General features: G+C 37.6%; 3 protein-coding genes across 5 annotated transcripts; 2 read left to right on the top strand and 1 right to left on the bottom strand.

Moving 5' to 3' along the window:
• Positions 1–562: 562 nt before the first annotated feature.
• On the top strand, positions 563–4,254 carry LOC114421826 (pentatricopeptide repeat-containing protein At1g13040, mitochondrial-like). Of its 2 annotated transcripts, XM_028387914.1 has the most exons (3): positions 563–2,546; positions 2,670–3,697; positions 3,814–4,254. In XM_028387914.1, exon 1 carries the CDS (start codon positions 850–852, stop codon positions 2,413–2,415), a length of 1,566 nt encoding a protein of 521 aa, XP_028243715.1. In that variant the 5' UTR covers positions 563–849; the 3' UTR covers positions 2,416–2,546; positions 2,670–3,697; positions 3,814–4,254. The 2 variants fall into 2 exon arrangements, with proteins under 2 accessions (XP_028243715.1, XP_028243714.1); XM_028387913.1 differs by having other exon boundaries at positions 563–3,697.
• Positions 4,255–5,901: 1,647 nt separating this feature from the next.
• Positions 5,902–7,246, top strand: LOC114421825 (NDR1/HIN1-like protein 13). Its single transcript, XM_028387912.1, has one exon. It carries the CDS (start codon positions 5,972–5,974, stop codon positions 6,998–7,000), a length of 1,029 nt encoding a protein of 342 aa, XP_028243713.1. The 5' UTR covers positions 5,902–5,971; the 3' UTR covers positions 7,001–7,246.
• A 1,015-nt stretch (positions 7,247–8,261) lies between these two features.
• Positions 8,262–12,715, bottom strand: LOC114421824 (golgin subfamily A member 4-like). 2 transcript variants are annotated; one of them, XM_028387910.1, is made up of 7 exons: positions 11,390–12,715; positions 11,213–11,289; positions 10,944–11,055; positions 10,642–10,758; positions 8,792–9,369; positions 8,550–8,705; positions 8,262–8,458 (listed from the first exon to the last, which is right to left on the bottom strand). In XM_028387910.1, exons 1-5 carry the CDS (start codon positions 12,713–12,715, stop codon positions 9,016–9,018), a joined length of 1,986 nt encoding a protein of 661 aa, XP_028243711.1. In that variant the 3' UTR covers positions 8,262–8,458; positions 8,550–8,705; positions 8,792–9,015. The 2 variants fall into 2 exon arrangements, with proteins under 2 accessions (XP_028243711.1, XP_028243712.1); XM_028387911.1 differs by having other exon boundaries at positions 8,550–8,673.
• Between the last annotated feature and the right edge of the window lie 1,763 nt (positions 12,716–14,478).

The following is a 14,478-nucleotide window of genomic DNA, read 5'->3' as shown; positions in this document are numbered from 1 at the left end:
AATAATTTGTTATATAAGCATTTATAAGATCAACAACGATCGATAAAAGTGATAGCGACTTGTGTTTCCTAAACAAGTGGTACAAGATTTAAATTCTGGTTGTTTCTAAGATATGGAAGAAACGCTCTAACTTAAACAACAAATACTTATATATAAAAAAGGATTTACATTAGTGGCTTCTTGAGTTGTGGAAAGAAACACTCTAACTCAAATAAATACCTATAAATTCTGAAAAACTCTACCTCAATTAGTTGAACATAATACATGAGTGGTTAAACATAATGTCTAACGTTACATGTTCCAGTATAAAATCTCTAAGTTTAAATATGTATTTCAATTATTTTACATAGTTCAAAAATAATTTTATCAACATCAAAATTTCTAAACTTTATTACAAGTAAACAACCTCACCACAAATTGACAGATTGTATTGATCACTTCAAGAGACAATTTTTTTTTTTTAATTTTGAAGTTGATGCAACTATACTAACCCAACCAACCAGCCCCAGCCCAATCAGGCGTTGAATGCTTTCACAATCACATCCTGGTATAAATTAATTAGTCATAAAATAAAACGGAAGAGAAAAAAGAAAAAGAAAGAAATAGAGCTTGTCTTCCCTCTCCTTCTCGAATCGAGAAGAGAAAAAGTACCAGTGTCACCAAGCGTAAGAAAAACACACTCAACGCAGTAGGTGTTCCTCTCAATAACTTTAGTTGCTGCGTTGATAACTCATGACGCGGAACGAATGAACAAATTGAATACATTGTTAAGATTTAAGAGAGCAATGGGATAGGCAGCAGTGGAGGGAGGGAGATGAATGAATCAGGATTTGGAAACCCCTGATTGATATGTATCAGAGCAGCATTGGCGCACACCGCCTCGCATACCGCTCTCAAATATCAAAACTGGTCAAAGCCGGTCTCATCAACCAAGCCATCTACCTGTTCGACCAAATGACCGAATCAAATTGCCGCGTCTTCAGCGTCGACTACAACCGCTTCATTGGCGTCCTCCTCCGCCACTCCCGCCTCCATCTCGCCCACCACTACTACCGCCGCCACGTCATCCCCCGCGGCTTTTCCCTCCTCCCCTTCACCTACTCCCGCTTCATCTCCGCCCTCTGCTCCGCCCCCAACAACATTAACCTCCCCCTCATCCACAGCCTCCTCCTCGACATGGACTCCCTCGGTTTCGTCCCCGACATTTGGGCCTTCAACACTTACCTCAACCTCTTATGCCGCCAAAATCGCTTAGAAACCGCCCTCGAACTCTTCCACTCCATGCCCTCCAAGGGAAGAGACCCCGACGTCGTTTCCTACACCATCATCATTGACGCGCTGTGCAATGCTAAACGCTTTGACGAGGCTGCTAAGGTTTGGCGTCGTTTGATTGACAAAGGGTTAAGCCCTGATTATAAAGCCTGTGTTGCTCTTGTTGTTGGGTTGTGCAGTGGAGGGCGCGTTGATTTGGCTTATGAGCTTGTTGTTGGTGTGATCAAGGGTGGGGTGAAGGTTAATAGCTTAGTTTATAATGCTTTGATTGATGGGTTTTGTAGGATGGGGAGGGTTGACAAGGCCATGAAGATTAAGGCGTTTATGAGCCGCACCGGGTGTGTGCCGGATTTGGTTACTTATAACATACTCTTGAATTACTGTTGTGAGGAAGGGATGGTGGATGAGGCCGTGAGGTTGGTGGAGACCATGGAGAGGAGCGGGGTGGAGCCGGATTTGTATAGCTATAATGAGCTCTTGAAGGGTTTTTGCAAGGCGAATATGGTGGACAGGGCTCATTTGATGATGGTGGAGAGGATGCAGACAAAAGGGATGTGTGATGTTGTTTCGTATAATACCGTTATTACGGCGTTCTGTAAGGCGCGCCGGACTAGGAAGGGTTATGAGTTGTTTGAGGAGATGTGTGGGAAGGGGATTAGGCCAGACATGGTGACATTTAATATACTTATAGATGCGTTTCTGAGGGAAGGAAGTACCCATGTGGTGAAGAAGCTGCTTGATGAAATGACAAAGATGCGTGTTCTTCCCGATTGTATATTCTATACAGCAGTAGTTGATCATCTGTGTAAGAATGGGAAGGTTGATGTGGCTCATAGTGTTTTTCGTGACATGGTGGAGAATGGGGTTAATCCAGATGTTATCTCTTACAATGCACTTCTAAATGGGTTTTGTAAGACTTCTAGAGTTATGGATGCCATGCATCTATTTGATGAAATGCAGAGCAAAGGTTTGTACCCTGATGAGGTAACTTACAAGTTGATAGTTGGAGGGCTTATAAGGGGAAAAAAGATTTCACTGGCCTGTAGGGTATGGGATCAGATGATGGAGAGAGGCTTTACACTTAACAGACATCTCTCTGAGACTCTAGTCAATGCCATTCAATCAAGTGATGGCACAACATGACACTAGTTTGTATTTTGATCCTCTCAAATTCATCACACCCTTCTTTCAAATGGGAAAGCCAACTTAAAACGTTTTCTCTTGATATAGTTACACAAAGGCTTAGCAAACCTGACCAGAAACGTTATCTGCAGGTAATGACGCCTGTAAATCAAGTTATCCTATTTTTATGACGCTCGTGGTGCAATCCCATACCTTTTATGTGTCTCTGTGCTCCTATATACTTATATGCTGTATAACATACTATTAATTCACAGGCCAGCTTCTTGTAAAGGATCCATACAGAGGGAAGTGCTGTAATGATTTCTTGCTACCAATGGAAGTAATGGTATCCAAGTTTTGTTTCATATTGTCAACAGACTATTCACTTGGCAGATTGTATTTGTCAATATAATAGAGCATTCATTTACACTTGGCAATTGTTATACATTGAGAGCTATGGATTTGTTTCTCACCCAGCACAACTAATATCAGTAATTGATGATTTGTTTGGAATCCCTCCAGCTGCCTATTCAAATCCCAATTGTTGTTTATTCAGAGTTCATATTGAGGGTGGCTTTGAGTCAGTTTTATGCTATCTGGATACTATTTGAGTAAATCTTTCATCAGTGGCAGCTCAATTCAGATTGACTCATGTCCAGCCTTGCATAGCAGAAATCTTGGTTATGAACATGTTATGTCATTTATGGTTCTAACTATTAATAATAGTATAGCACCCTTATTGGGATAACTCCTTGATGTTGGTAAAAATTTGTCTTGTTTCCTCAAGATGAAGTTTGTGGTTGCAGAGCATAGTTTGAACTATGAAGATACGCTTTCATTGGTGATCTCACCTTGGTGTGGCTTATGCCTAGTTTGTTGCTACTTTGCTGCCTCTCCTTAGCATCCTAGCAAATTGTTGAACAATAAACTCGGGTTTAATACAAGCATTCTGGAACCTTTATTAACAGATCATCGGTTTACTATTTGTGTCTATGTCTAGACATATGTAACTCCGGAGAATTGTGGATGTGGAAAAAAGATTCACTAGGTTGCCTTGTTAGGTTTCAAGATTCAAATTTATTAGTTTCTGAAAAACCGTGATGCTATCACAAATTATGTTTGGCTTCTGAGATTTGGATTAGCATACAGGAATACATATTTGTAGGATTATACTGTTACAAAATTCAACTTGTCTGACCTTTATTAGCATTATTTTCTGGTTAACTATGATGCTTCTGCCTGTATCTGCGGCATGGAACTTCAAACTTTTCCAAAGAAATGTCACTGTGATCATTTATCCAAAGTATGTTTCTACTCCTTTAATTTCAGCACATTCTTTTATTAGAGAACCATAACATTCTATATGCATGATACTAATGTACCCTGGTTTATTGCATGCTGGTATTTCCTTGCCAATAGATTCTACCCCAGACAATGTTGCACCTTGGAACAGGAGCAGCCGAAGGACAACCACAACCAGCACAAGAAGCAATTTGCAGATTGGTTTGATGGAAAATTGGAGAAGAAACAGAAAGAAAGGAGGGAACAAAGAAAGTACGGATGCAGGACATGTCTGGATTCTTGATGATTTCCAAATAGAAATAAATCATCTAGGGTCCACCATCCAAACTTCTGGAGTATGAAAGAAAAATTGGAAATAGTTAAGAAAATGCCATGGTGGGGGCTAAATGTCAGAAAATGCTTTGTATTAGGAAATTAGTTTCAAAACTGCTACATCTTAGAATTAGTTTGGAAAAGTGCAGTATTGAAACTGGGTTGACAAATCCTTTCTTCATTCATTCACTGTGTATTTCTCAAAGATTTTCATTTCAGTAATAAATCTTTCTCCTACATGTGGTATCTCAAGCTCTTCATTCACACATATTAAACCAATTTTAGAAACTCTCATCCCAGCTGTATTGAGAATCCATCCACTTCTAATATAATCCCAGGTTATCAAAATGAAATTGGACTTCAACTTGCCTGAATATAGAATTTCAGAAGAAGAAATAAATTTTCCCATCCAGTATTGAACATAATTAGACCAGGAACAATCAAAGGCTTGGTTATCTAAATTTATGATTTCAAGCCGATAATTCTAATTCCTGAATCTTGCCATTGAATATGAAAGCAACTTTAAAATATTTACTTTTTACATTCGTCTCTGCTTAATTATGAAATGTAGTTTATCGGGCAAGATGACTTTTATATGATTTATCCCGTCACAGTTCAATGTCAGAATGGAGGAGTTAGAATGTTAAATATTGAGGTGGAGTATTTATGCGTGCATATCACAATACTTACATCTGTTTTGGGGTGAGGGGGAGTAAATGGAAGAAATATTGAAAAGTAACAATGGAGAAAAGCTCTTGCTAAACCGTTGCCTTATCTGCATCTAGGAACTGTTAACAACACATCTGACCAGATATTGGAAAATATAGAAAATTGAAGGCAACAAAAAACCCTAGTTCTAGTTCCTCCATTTGACTTGAGGCATTTTGAAGAGAAAATTCTTTCCAACTATTGAATTGAGGCATTTACTACAGTGACATGAACCTGAGGAATTGATGTTAGTCACAGGATTCACAAACTTTTGTGTAGTTGTTTTGTAGCTATTGCATTATTTTGCCTTTGAACTTTGGTTCTTTCTATTATTGAGAGTGCGGTGGGGGTGCTGTTTGGTCGATCTGTTGAAAATTATAGCCTCCTTCAGTTGCTGGAAAAGTTTAAAAAAATGCCCAAGCGCCTGAAGTTCATCAATAAATTGAGTTTGTTATATTATGGGCATATACCTTTCATTTTTGCCAAATTTGAATCCTTTTTATGAAACGTGTATGTTAAGGTTGTTCTTATATTTAACATATTGCTTTATTTATTTAAGCTGAAAATATTGATTTCTTTTTAAATTGATTTAATGTTGACTCATAAGTCATAACGAGTTCCTCTCTTTAATCGGCTGTTCTGTGCTAGAATTCGCAGTCTGTGTCTGGGGTGGGGTCCACGTATTTTGGACCAAAGTAGGGGAAAGGTATCTTCCGCAGTCTTGTTTGTGGTACAAGAAACAGAAAGTACTTGAGAGTTAGAATGTATGATCAGGTCTTTTCCGTAACCTTTACAATTTGAAGGGGGCTTTATGATAAATTTTGAAACCTTCATAGTCCAAGAATCCATGCCATCTGTAAATTCACACAAGGTCTTGTTCTCTAATGTGGATTCAAATTCTCTATATTATAGGAGAATAATAAGCTCGGCAACTCATGTCTAAATTTCACACATCCACTCAAGGCTTGAGCTAAGCATAGCATCCATAAGTGATACATGATATCACTTTCGGGTGTTAAATATTTAAAATAAAGAATTGAAACATTTTGCCCCACATAAGTGGCTTATGTTTGATTCTTTGCCTTTACATGAATCATCCTTGAAGTTCCCATGAAGTCATTCTCTTTCCCTTTATATGCTTTAATTTTTGTTTTAGGCTTGATTTGTCCTCGTTTCCATTAGCTTAATAACAATCTCTTAGCATTGTCTTTCTGTTTCTCTTCATTTTCCTCATACATTTTTGCACAACCACACCATGTCTCGTCGAGAAACCAACCCTCATTTTTCTAGATCATCACAGCCTGAATATGTAGATGATCATGATACCGAACCTTATCCACTTGTGCCACGACGAAAACGCCATGGCAAACCATCCACACAAGTAGCTGCACCTATACCAGTTGCATTACCACCTGAGCATGAAGACCGTGTTCCATTACGAACACGACCTCAGCACGAAGATCATGTTCCATTGCAACCTGCCACCAAACCTATTCCCCAAGATCATCCACACCCACCACCACCTATTCCCCAAGAGCCACGCCATGGCAAGCAAAGAAGTCCACGTAGACAGCCAACAAACCAAGGCTTCCGGCCGGTTAAGCCAAAGGTAAATTTTCAAGAACCTCCTCCCTCGGCCGATGTCCCTCCCGAGCCTCGACAGCAGCCTCACCGCGATCCCCGCCTCAGCGGTATAAAGTTGCCTAAGGAACAGAAGTCTCAACCCTTGACATGGTTAGGTGCTTGCTTGTGTGTAATATTTTGGCTCATCATAATCATAGGAGGCTTAATAGTCCTTATAGTGTACTTGGTTTTTCGCCCCCAAAGTCCTCATTTTGATGTGTCTAGTGTGACCTTAAATGCTGCATACCTTGACCTTGGATATCTACTCAATGCTGATCTAACAATGCTGGCTAACTTCACAAATCCAAACAAGAAGGTGCATGTGGACTTCAGCTCAGTGATCATTTATCTCTACTATGGAAGTACCCTTATTGCGACTCAATATGTTGAGCCTTTCAATGCTGCAAGGCTTCAATCAAGGTTTGCATATATTCATTTGGTATCTAGTCAAGTTCAGCTTCCATTAAGAGAGAGCCAGAGGCTTGTGAAACAAATGGAAGGCAATGGGGTTATACTTGAAGTGAGGGGAGTTTTCAGGGCACGGTCCAAATTGGGAAGCATCTTAAGGTATTCATATAATCTTTATGGCCGTTGCAGTGTCATGCTAACACGCCCTCCTGATGGCATTTTGCTCAAAAAGAAATGCAGAACAAAGCGCTGAAGCAATAATTTAGCACCACAGATGATGATTCTATGTCATTGGTATTCTTTTTTTTAGTCCTTGAAAATTGGGGGGTTTTGGTCTTTCTTAATTTGCCTATTCTTCCTGAAAATAACATCTTTGAAGGTTAGCCTTTTTGTTTTTCCCTCCCAACTACATGTAGTTTTGTTAAACCACAAATTTGTATCTTATTTTTCTTCTTCTCGAGAATTATTCGAGATTATTTATTATAAACTAGTAACAACTTCTTTAACATTAGTTCATACTATTAAGTAGTAGTAGTAGTAGTTTCTTAAGGATATGTGGTTTTTTAAGTTTTCACATCAAGTATGATCAATCATGTTCAATGGCCAATAAATATCAAATCCACAATTTTAGGGGACTTTAATTTAATGTGACATGTGTAGCTAATGGCCAGAGAGTGATTACTAATTTTTCTTATCTTATATATCCCACAAGGCACAGACCAGCTGGTCTAAGATTTGTCCTAAAAGGTGAAATGCTTATACATTATCGTACCAAATTAGACAACGAAAAATAGGGTGCGTATATATAGAAATAAAAAAAAAAATAGGGTGCGTATAACATGCTCCAAGTTTAATTAATGTTCCACCACCGTTGCAAAGTTCACTGCATGATTTAGCATTTTTGGTTTCACGTTATTAAAGATATAATTTTTAAAAATTAACAATTATATCTTTCACATCTCAAATGTGATTCTTTAATTCTTAACACGTTTTCAAAATATTAATCTATACATACATGAACAACATCTTTGGTGTTGCACTTGGACTTGAGACGGGTCATCAAATATGTTTAGAACATTACTACCTGTTAAAAAATTGTTCCAACTAATATAACATAGTAGTTGTTATGATTTGTTGATAATTTTTTTTTATTCCAACAAGAATTTGTCTACACCTACGAAGCGAATGAAAACATGTCTTGCCATTAAACCAACATATGCCGACTAGATTACAATACATCATTTTTCTTAGTCACATAATACATCATTTTTCTTAGTCACATCATTCATGGTTTTGTTTAATTCGCGCCACTAATTTAGTCTTGTCCTACTTAGGTCCAATTTTAGTTAAACCCATATATTCCTTACTTCTTAAAATCTAATGTCATCATAGTTTCAAGACTGAGTGAAGATCTAACCCGGTTGAGGAACACCCCTAAATGCAGTCTCTTTTTAAATTAAAGAAAACCCTTCTGCAAAATTAAATGTCTGGATCTCTTGGTACCAAAAGTAAAATAAAGCTAAAAAAAATAATTAATTTTATTAATAAAATTGTATTGGATATACTAGAGATTTGTCAGGTTGAGTGGTTGACCGATCCACTTGTTCCACCTGTTCCAAATATAGACTTGCTAGGGACAAGGGAGAGACTGACGAATCCATAGATCCCTCAAAAGCCAATTTGCTCAATGAAAGAATTGACCATACAGAAGCTGAAAATGTTGTAACTCAATTGACACAATTAGGCACCCACCCAAAAAAATTGTAATATATTGAGCATATACAGAAGTCAGGCTTACGCACCTTCCCGTGGACACGTCTAGACTTTTGAGTGTAATGTAATGACAGGGTATTTGTTTATTGCTTTCTTGACATGTTCGTTCAAAACAACCAAAGTACAATAGCAAGCTACCCAAGCCAGAAGCAGCTGCAACATGATAATGCAGGGAAACAGCTCATCTGAAGTGAGAAAACCTCTAAAAGTGAATAAGTGAAGATGCATTTTATGTTAATTAATATTAAAGTGTATGATGAACTTAACCTACTTTAATTCAAGCGTGTGAACACACCCTCACTTGTATACTTCAGACTTCAGAGACTTTCTCACTTTTACAGGAGTCTAATGCTCAACCAATAAACACCATGGCTGCATTTTAAGAGATGGTGGAACATGTTGATGGTATAAACTACAACTTTGTAATATTAATTTGAAGAAATCAACATAAATACACAAAGGAAAATAAAAAAGAAGAGAAAAGAAAAGGCCCAATTATAATAGAGGTTCAGAAAGTTCCATTTCGTTAGAAGCCTCCTGTTGTGTATCGGGTCGCTGCTGAAATCCAACAAAATCCATGCCGAGCCACTGCCATGGCCAACACACATATCTAGGCCGATTACGGCTCCTTGAATCTTCCCTGTTCTCAAACTCTTCGAGCTGATGAGTAAGCTCTTCTACTCTGTCTCTTAGTCTAGATGACCTCAAGTCTGCTAACTTAAGAGACTTTTCTGCAGCATCTCTGGCTGCCATGGCAGCAGCAGCTGTTTCTTCTTTGAATTTTAGTTTCTTCTCTGATTCTAACATGGATTGCTTTGCCTCTTCAAGTTCCTGCTTAAGTGCTGACAACTGCAGATTTGCAGACAGCAATTATGACTAGGAATATTCGATGAAAACATACAATAGCAGTGAAAAAAAATCTACCAACAGGTGGCTTTCTATTGATCTCAACTTAAAGTATCAACTTGCAGTAGTTACAGCAATAAATTTTTCAGTGAGAAGATAATGCTAGAGAGCCAAAGGAGCACCAGACAATGAATGCACAAAAAAAGATTGAAGCAATGGAATTCATGGAAAAAAGAGGTCATTAGTAGAAGATATAAAATCAGCCTTCAACTAAAAGCTTAGAAGCTGTTTGGTTTGAGAAATCAGAAAACAAAGTGAAAATAAGGTAACATTTTCCCAAACCAATTACTTAAATTCTTGGGATAATTAGTTCATGACATGGTGTACTAAAGTATTTACGGCATTAGGGTCTAGAGTTTGTTTTTCATAGTCCCCTTTCTTCTATATAAAAGTGAAAATTTTAAATTTCAGCTCAAGGTAGGACGAGTGGCAGCTCTTAGGTATCAAAGACATGCCATGCAGAAAAGGGACAATGAATGGAAGAATAGGAGAATTTAGAGGACTTTCACTCCAGCCACGGTCTCATGAACTATTCTTATTGGTCATTATGAAAAGCATGCATTAGCTTGCCTTGTGCTTATTTATACACAAGAACTTAACAACTCAGTGGGTAGCATTTGCAACCATTCTAACCATCCAAACTAACTACTACTATTCACGCAAACGCAATCATTCCACTCTTCTCCCTGAGATTCCTATCAGTGAGCCTGCACGTTATCCACACTATAGGCCCAAAGGGTTTTTTAATGCGGGGACACATTAGATATATAAAATCATTCATTTGCTTCCACCCAATATCTAAAGCCTTTGAGATAGTTGGTTCATGCCACTAGCAACCAGCTAATGTATTTAGGGCCCATTGTTTTAATTTTGAGTAGAATTGATCCTGATAAAATTAATTTTGAACCAATGAACATAGTTAGGATGTGTGTCCAAATTAATCTGTCATAAATTTACATTGGAACATGTGTTTTTCATTGGAAAGTGCAAGAATTGATTTTTCACACCAAAACAAATAGGCTTAACTAAAAGCAAATTTTGAACTCCACAATTCACCATTGCACAATCAAAGTTGGACATAAAAAAATCATAAATTAAATTTTAAATGCATTAAACTCTAAGATTACTTGGGCACCGCACAACTGAAATTTTCTTTTGGTCACATTCTCCAAATATAGCAAACAAGTCAACAAATATTGGTAATAGATAGCATACCTGTGCCACAAATTCCTGTTCGACGCCTCTGCCTGCGGCAGCTTCTTGCTCTGCTGCCACTTTCCATCTGTTAATTTCTTCTTCAGCAGCAGCAATGTCCATCATCAGTCCCTCAATCTACATTATAAATAGACCAACTTGTTACTTAGAGAAGAACATACAATCACATGTCCAGTAAAAAATTCCACAGCCTAGGATACACAACAAAATTCTATGTTCTACAATATACAAATGTGAAAGATAAACTGTCCATGGTTAAGGAACTAGATCAAATTAAACTCATAAAACAAATTTGAGCTTACATTTTCGTTTGCCACTCTCTCCTTCTCTTCAAGTTCCTCTATCCGATGCATTCTATGGTCAAGCTCCTTGACCTGAGCTTCTATATGCTGCTTAAGTAAGCTCAACTCTGCCCTTAATGCAGTTAAGCAATATGCAAAGAAAAAAAGTAATGATGTCAACACAACTGGAAATTGCAAATATGCAAGTTCTTCAGTATCGCGGGGTATGACTTTCATTTATCAAACTTAAAAGTACAAACAACTGTGCATTTAATTTTGATGTTAAGTACCTTAATTCACCCACAGTATGCTTAAGCTCAATGATCTCAAGCTGAGATGCCCTAACAACATCCTCCAAAGCACCGGCCTGCATGCATGCACAAAGAATTCGTTAACGGGTCTTCAAAATGCTAAGTAAGACGAGAACAAGTTTCATTAAAAACTAGAAACAGGAATGAATGCTTAACCAAGGAATATATTTCATCCTCTTGTTTTTCCGTTGTATCTGACTTGTCATTTGAAGCTGCAACCTTCCCATCTCCAAGAAGCTTACTAAATTTGAAATCTATCCCAGCCTCCCTCAACCCATTCTCTGCAGCTTGAAACAGCTCACTCTTTCTAGAAGATGGATCAACTGCCATCCTCTTAGACAAAGCGCTCCTAAGCAAAGAACCAATTTGATCCTTCTCCCTAACTAACTGAGCCACCGTCTCATCTAAACTCTTAATCTCACGATCCTTCTCCTCAAGCACATCCTTAGCTTTCTGAACAACAATCTTGGTCAACTCATATATGGACTCCATCCCAGCCAAAGAGGCACGAATATTCTCCTCAACGTCTGTTTCTTGCGGGACAAACAACGATTCAGACAGCTCCGAGGTGCCACCGTCATCAAGTATCTTAACAACATTGCATATCTGGTTATGAATTTTGGAAACAAAACTCAACTGATCAATCAACAAAGGCCTTTGCGATTCCATCCGAGATTCCAAGTTACTCAACTTCTCCTCACACTCAGCAACGAACTCCTTCAACTGCAAAGCCTCGCTTTGCTCCTTACTCAAATTCTCCGAAACCTCGTTCAGCCTCTGATCCCTAACAGCTAAGTCCCTCTCCAAATCCTCAACAATCGAAGCGTTCTTTGCAACATCATCCCTCAAGCCACTGATCGTGGCCTCAAGCTGAGAAACCTCAATGGCAATCTCGTAATTCCGCTGCTCCATCTGCTCCCGAGCCTCGTTCCTCGCCTTCGCGGTCGCCTCGTTCTGCTTCAAAAGCTCCTCCACGATCTCGTTCGCGCGCTTGATTACGCCGTACGCCACCGCCGCCATGCCTGTGTATTTCTGTGACCGCGGCAGCGGCAGCGCGTTGCCGGCGAAGCTGCTGACCTTCGCCGAGATTTTCTCCATACCCGTGACCAGCATGTGGCTCGAATTCCCAATCTCCGATCGCAGCGCGTCGCGTTCCTTCGCGGTTTCTTCTAATTGCTTCGCCGTCTCCTCCTTCTCCCGAACGGCGTCGTCTCGCTGGCGACCGAACTCATCGCGCTTCTTTATTGCCTCGTGTGCTAGCGCCTTCAATCTGTTGAACGAAACCTGCAATTCCGACTTCGTATTCTCCGCGGCGATGCGCGCTTGCCGCTCCCTATCGAGTTCGGCGAGAACATCCCGGAGTTTCTCGACGGAGACGTCTTCCGGCGAGGGAGCCTTCGTCTCGAGCGGAATCGGATCGCCGCCGTCGTCCTCGACGTCGCTGAGTACCGCATCGGCATCAAGGTCGCCGGTGCCGGCCATTTAATTTAATAGCATAAATATGAATACGTGACAAACCCTAGAAAGTAGGAAGTCTAATGAAATGTGAATTTGTCTTAGGTGGCTGATGATAATAGATTGATGAAGAAACACCACCACACCGTACCTACCAGACAGCCTCTGAAGAATTTCAGATTATTGAGAATTGATAATTAAAAATTTGTCTAGTTCTTGGAATTTCAATTCAAAAAATAGTGCTGTTGTGGTGTTAAAAAAAAAGATTGAATGATTGATTGTTTATCTCGTTTTTAATTGAAGAATGTGAAAGTGAAGGAAATAAATAAAAAAAAGTAGAAAAGAAAGGAATAAGGGTAGTGGAAGTGTGTTTCACGGCACGGCGATGTGATTGGACGGGGCTGATTTAGGATTGGGGAAGTGAAGATGGCAATGGTAGGCGTGAGCCCAGGGGATTATTGGAGTGATGGTAGGAAACTTCGTTTGCAAGGGATGACAAGTGGCGACATGGAGACAGACAGAGACTCGGTAAGGCGAAAACGAGCGTGGGCTGAGAGTGTTCCCTGATGCCACAGATCCCTTTAGTATTCTTTTCTTTTCTTTTTTTTAATAATCTTTTGTCACTGTAAAATAGGATTTTAGTCCTTTATAGATTTTTTTTTAGTTCTATTACTACTTAGTAATATTAAATAATAATGTAAGTATTATTAACAACCCATTCACTTATCACTAGAGTTTAACCTGTCTAGTCACATGTATATTTTTTTTATAAATTATATTTTAAAATTTTTATTTATTTAGAATAGTAATGAAACTAGCATAGTTACTTAACAAAAGAGGTTTTGTTAGGATTTGTTTGGGGTGATTTTTTTAAGTTTTAAAATAAGAATTAGTTTTTAGTTTTAATTTTAATTTTTTTTTAAATTCAGTTTTAAATAAATTTATTTTAAAGGTTTTATATTATATTAAAATTAGTTTAAAGATATTTTATATATGATGACAATAATAATAATAATGATATTAGTTACTATATGACAGGAGTGAGATATCATTGTCAAATATAAAAAATATGTATTATTTTAACTAAAAATTAAATTTAAAAAATATTTTTTTTGGTTTTAAAAATAATTGAAAAAGTAATTTCAATTTTATTTTTATCAAACATGTTTTATTTAAAAATTATATTTGAAATCCAAAAAAAAAAACTCATAATCACCGATCCTTATGCTTTTTATAATTGGATTTTATGAATGTGTATTTTTGTGTTGGTTTTGAAGGACTTTCAGTGGGCCTTTGTGGTTGGCTTTTAAAATTTTGTTCGTTGGAATATTTATACGAGTTGTAAAAGACTTTTGGTCTAATGAATTGAGATTAACTTTAATTTCTCTTTGGTTTTTGCATGTAACCTTGTATTCTTATAGAGGAATTTTTATTTATCAGAGAATTTTTGTTATTTTTAACAAATCATTCTTGACTTATCAATTTTTAGAGTATGTTACATTATTCTTTTCATTTTTTCTTAAATTATCATTCATTTAAATTTAGTTTTAGTTTTAATGTATCTCTTTTATTCATGATATCAAGTTTCAATAAAGAATAATTTATATTTTTTTTTATAAATGAGAAAGATATAATTAAATAATGCTAAATTTTTTCATATGCATCTCCAATGAAAATCATTGTTTTTATCTACTAAGAGCATTTCCAATAAAATTGCTTAATTTGATTCTTAAAGTTAAGTAACTTGAAAACACAATTAGAGTATACGGGTTGTTACAGAGTTCTTATAG

Source organism: Glycine soja, chromosome 8 (genome assembly GCF_004193775.1).
Source record: "Glycine soja cultivar W05 chromosome 8, ASM419377v2, whole genome shotgun sequence".
Lineage (NCBI taxonomy): Eukaryota > Viridiplantae > Streptophyta > Magnoliopsida > Fabales > Fabaceae > Glycine > Glycine soja.
The sequence above is the reverse complement of the archived record's forward strand: the minus strand, read 5'-3'. Positions and strand labels throughout refer to the sequence as shown.

Coding starts and splice junctions, on each gene's coding strand:
- LOC114421826 (XM_028387914.1), top strand. CDS start 850: ATGTATCAGAGCAGCATTGGCGCACACCGCCTCGCATACCGCTCTCAA.
- LOC114421825 (XM_028387912.1), top strand. CDS start 5,972: ATGTCTCGTCGAGAAACCAACCCTCATTTTTCTAGATCATCACAGCCT.
- LOC114421824 (XM_028387910.1), bottom strand. CDS start 12,715: ATGGCCGGCACCGGCGACCTTGATGCCGATGCGGTACTCAGCGACGTC. Junction 11,056..11,212: donor CATACTGTGGGTGAATTAAG/GTACTTAACATC, acceptor AACTGCATTAAG/GGCAGAGTTGAGCTTACTTA. Junction 9,370..10,641: donor AACAGGAATTTGTGGCACAG/GTATGCTATCTA, acceptor GCAAATCTGCAG/TTGTCAGCACTTAAGCAGGA.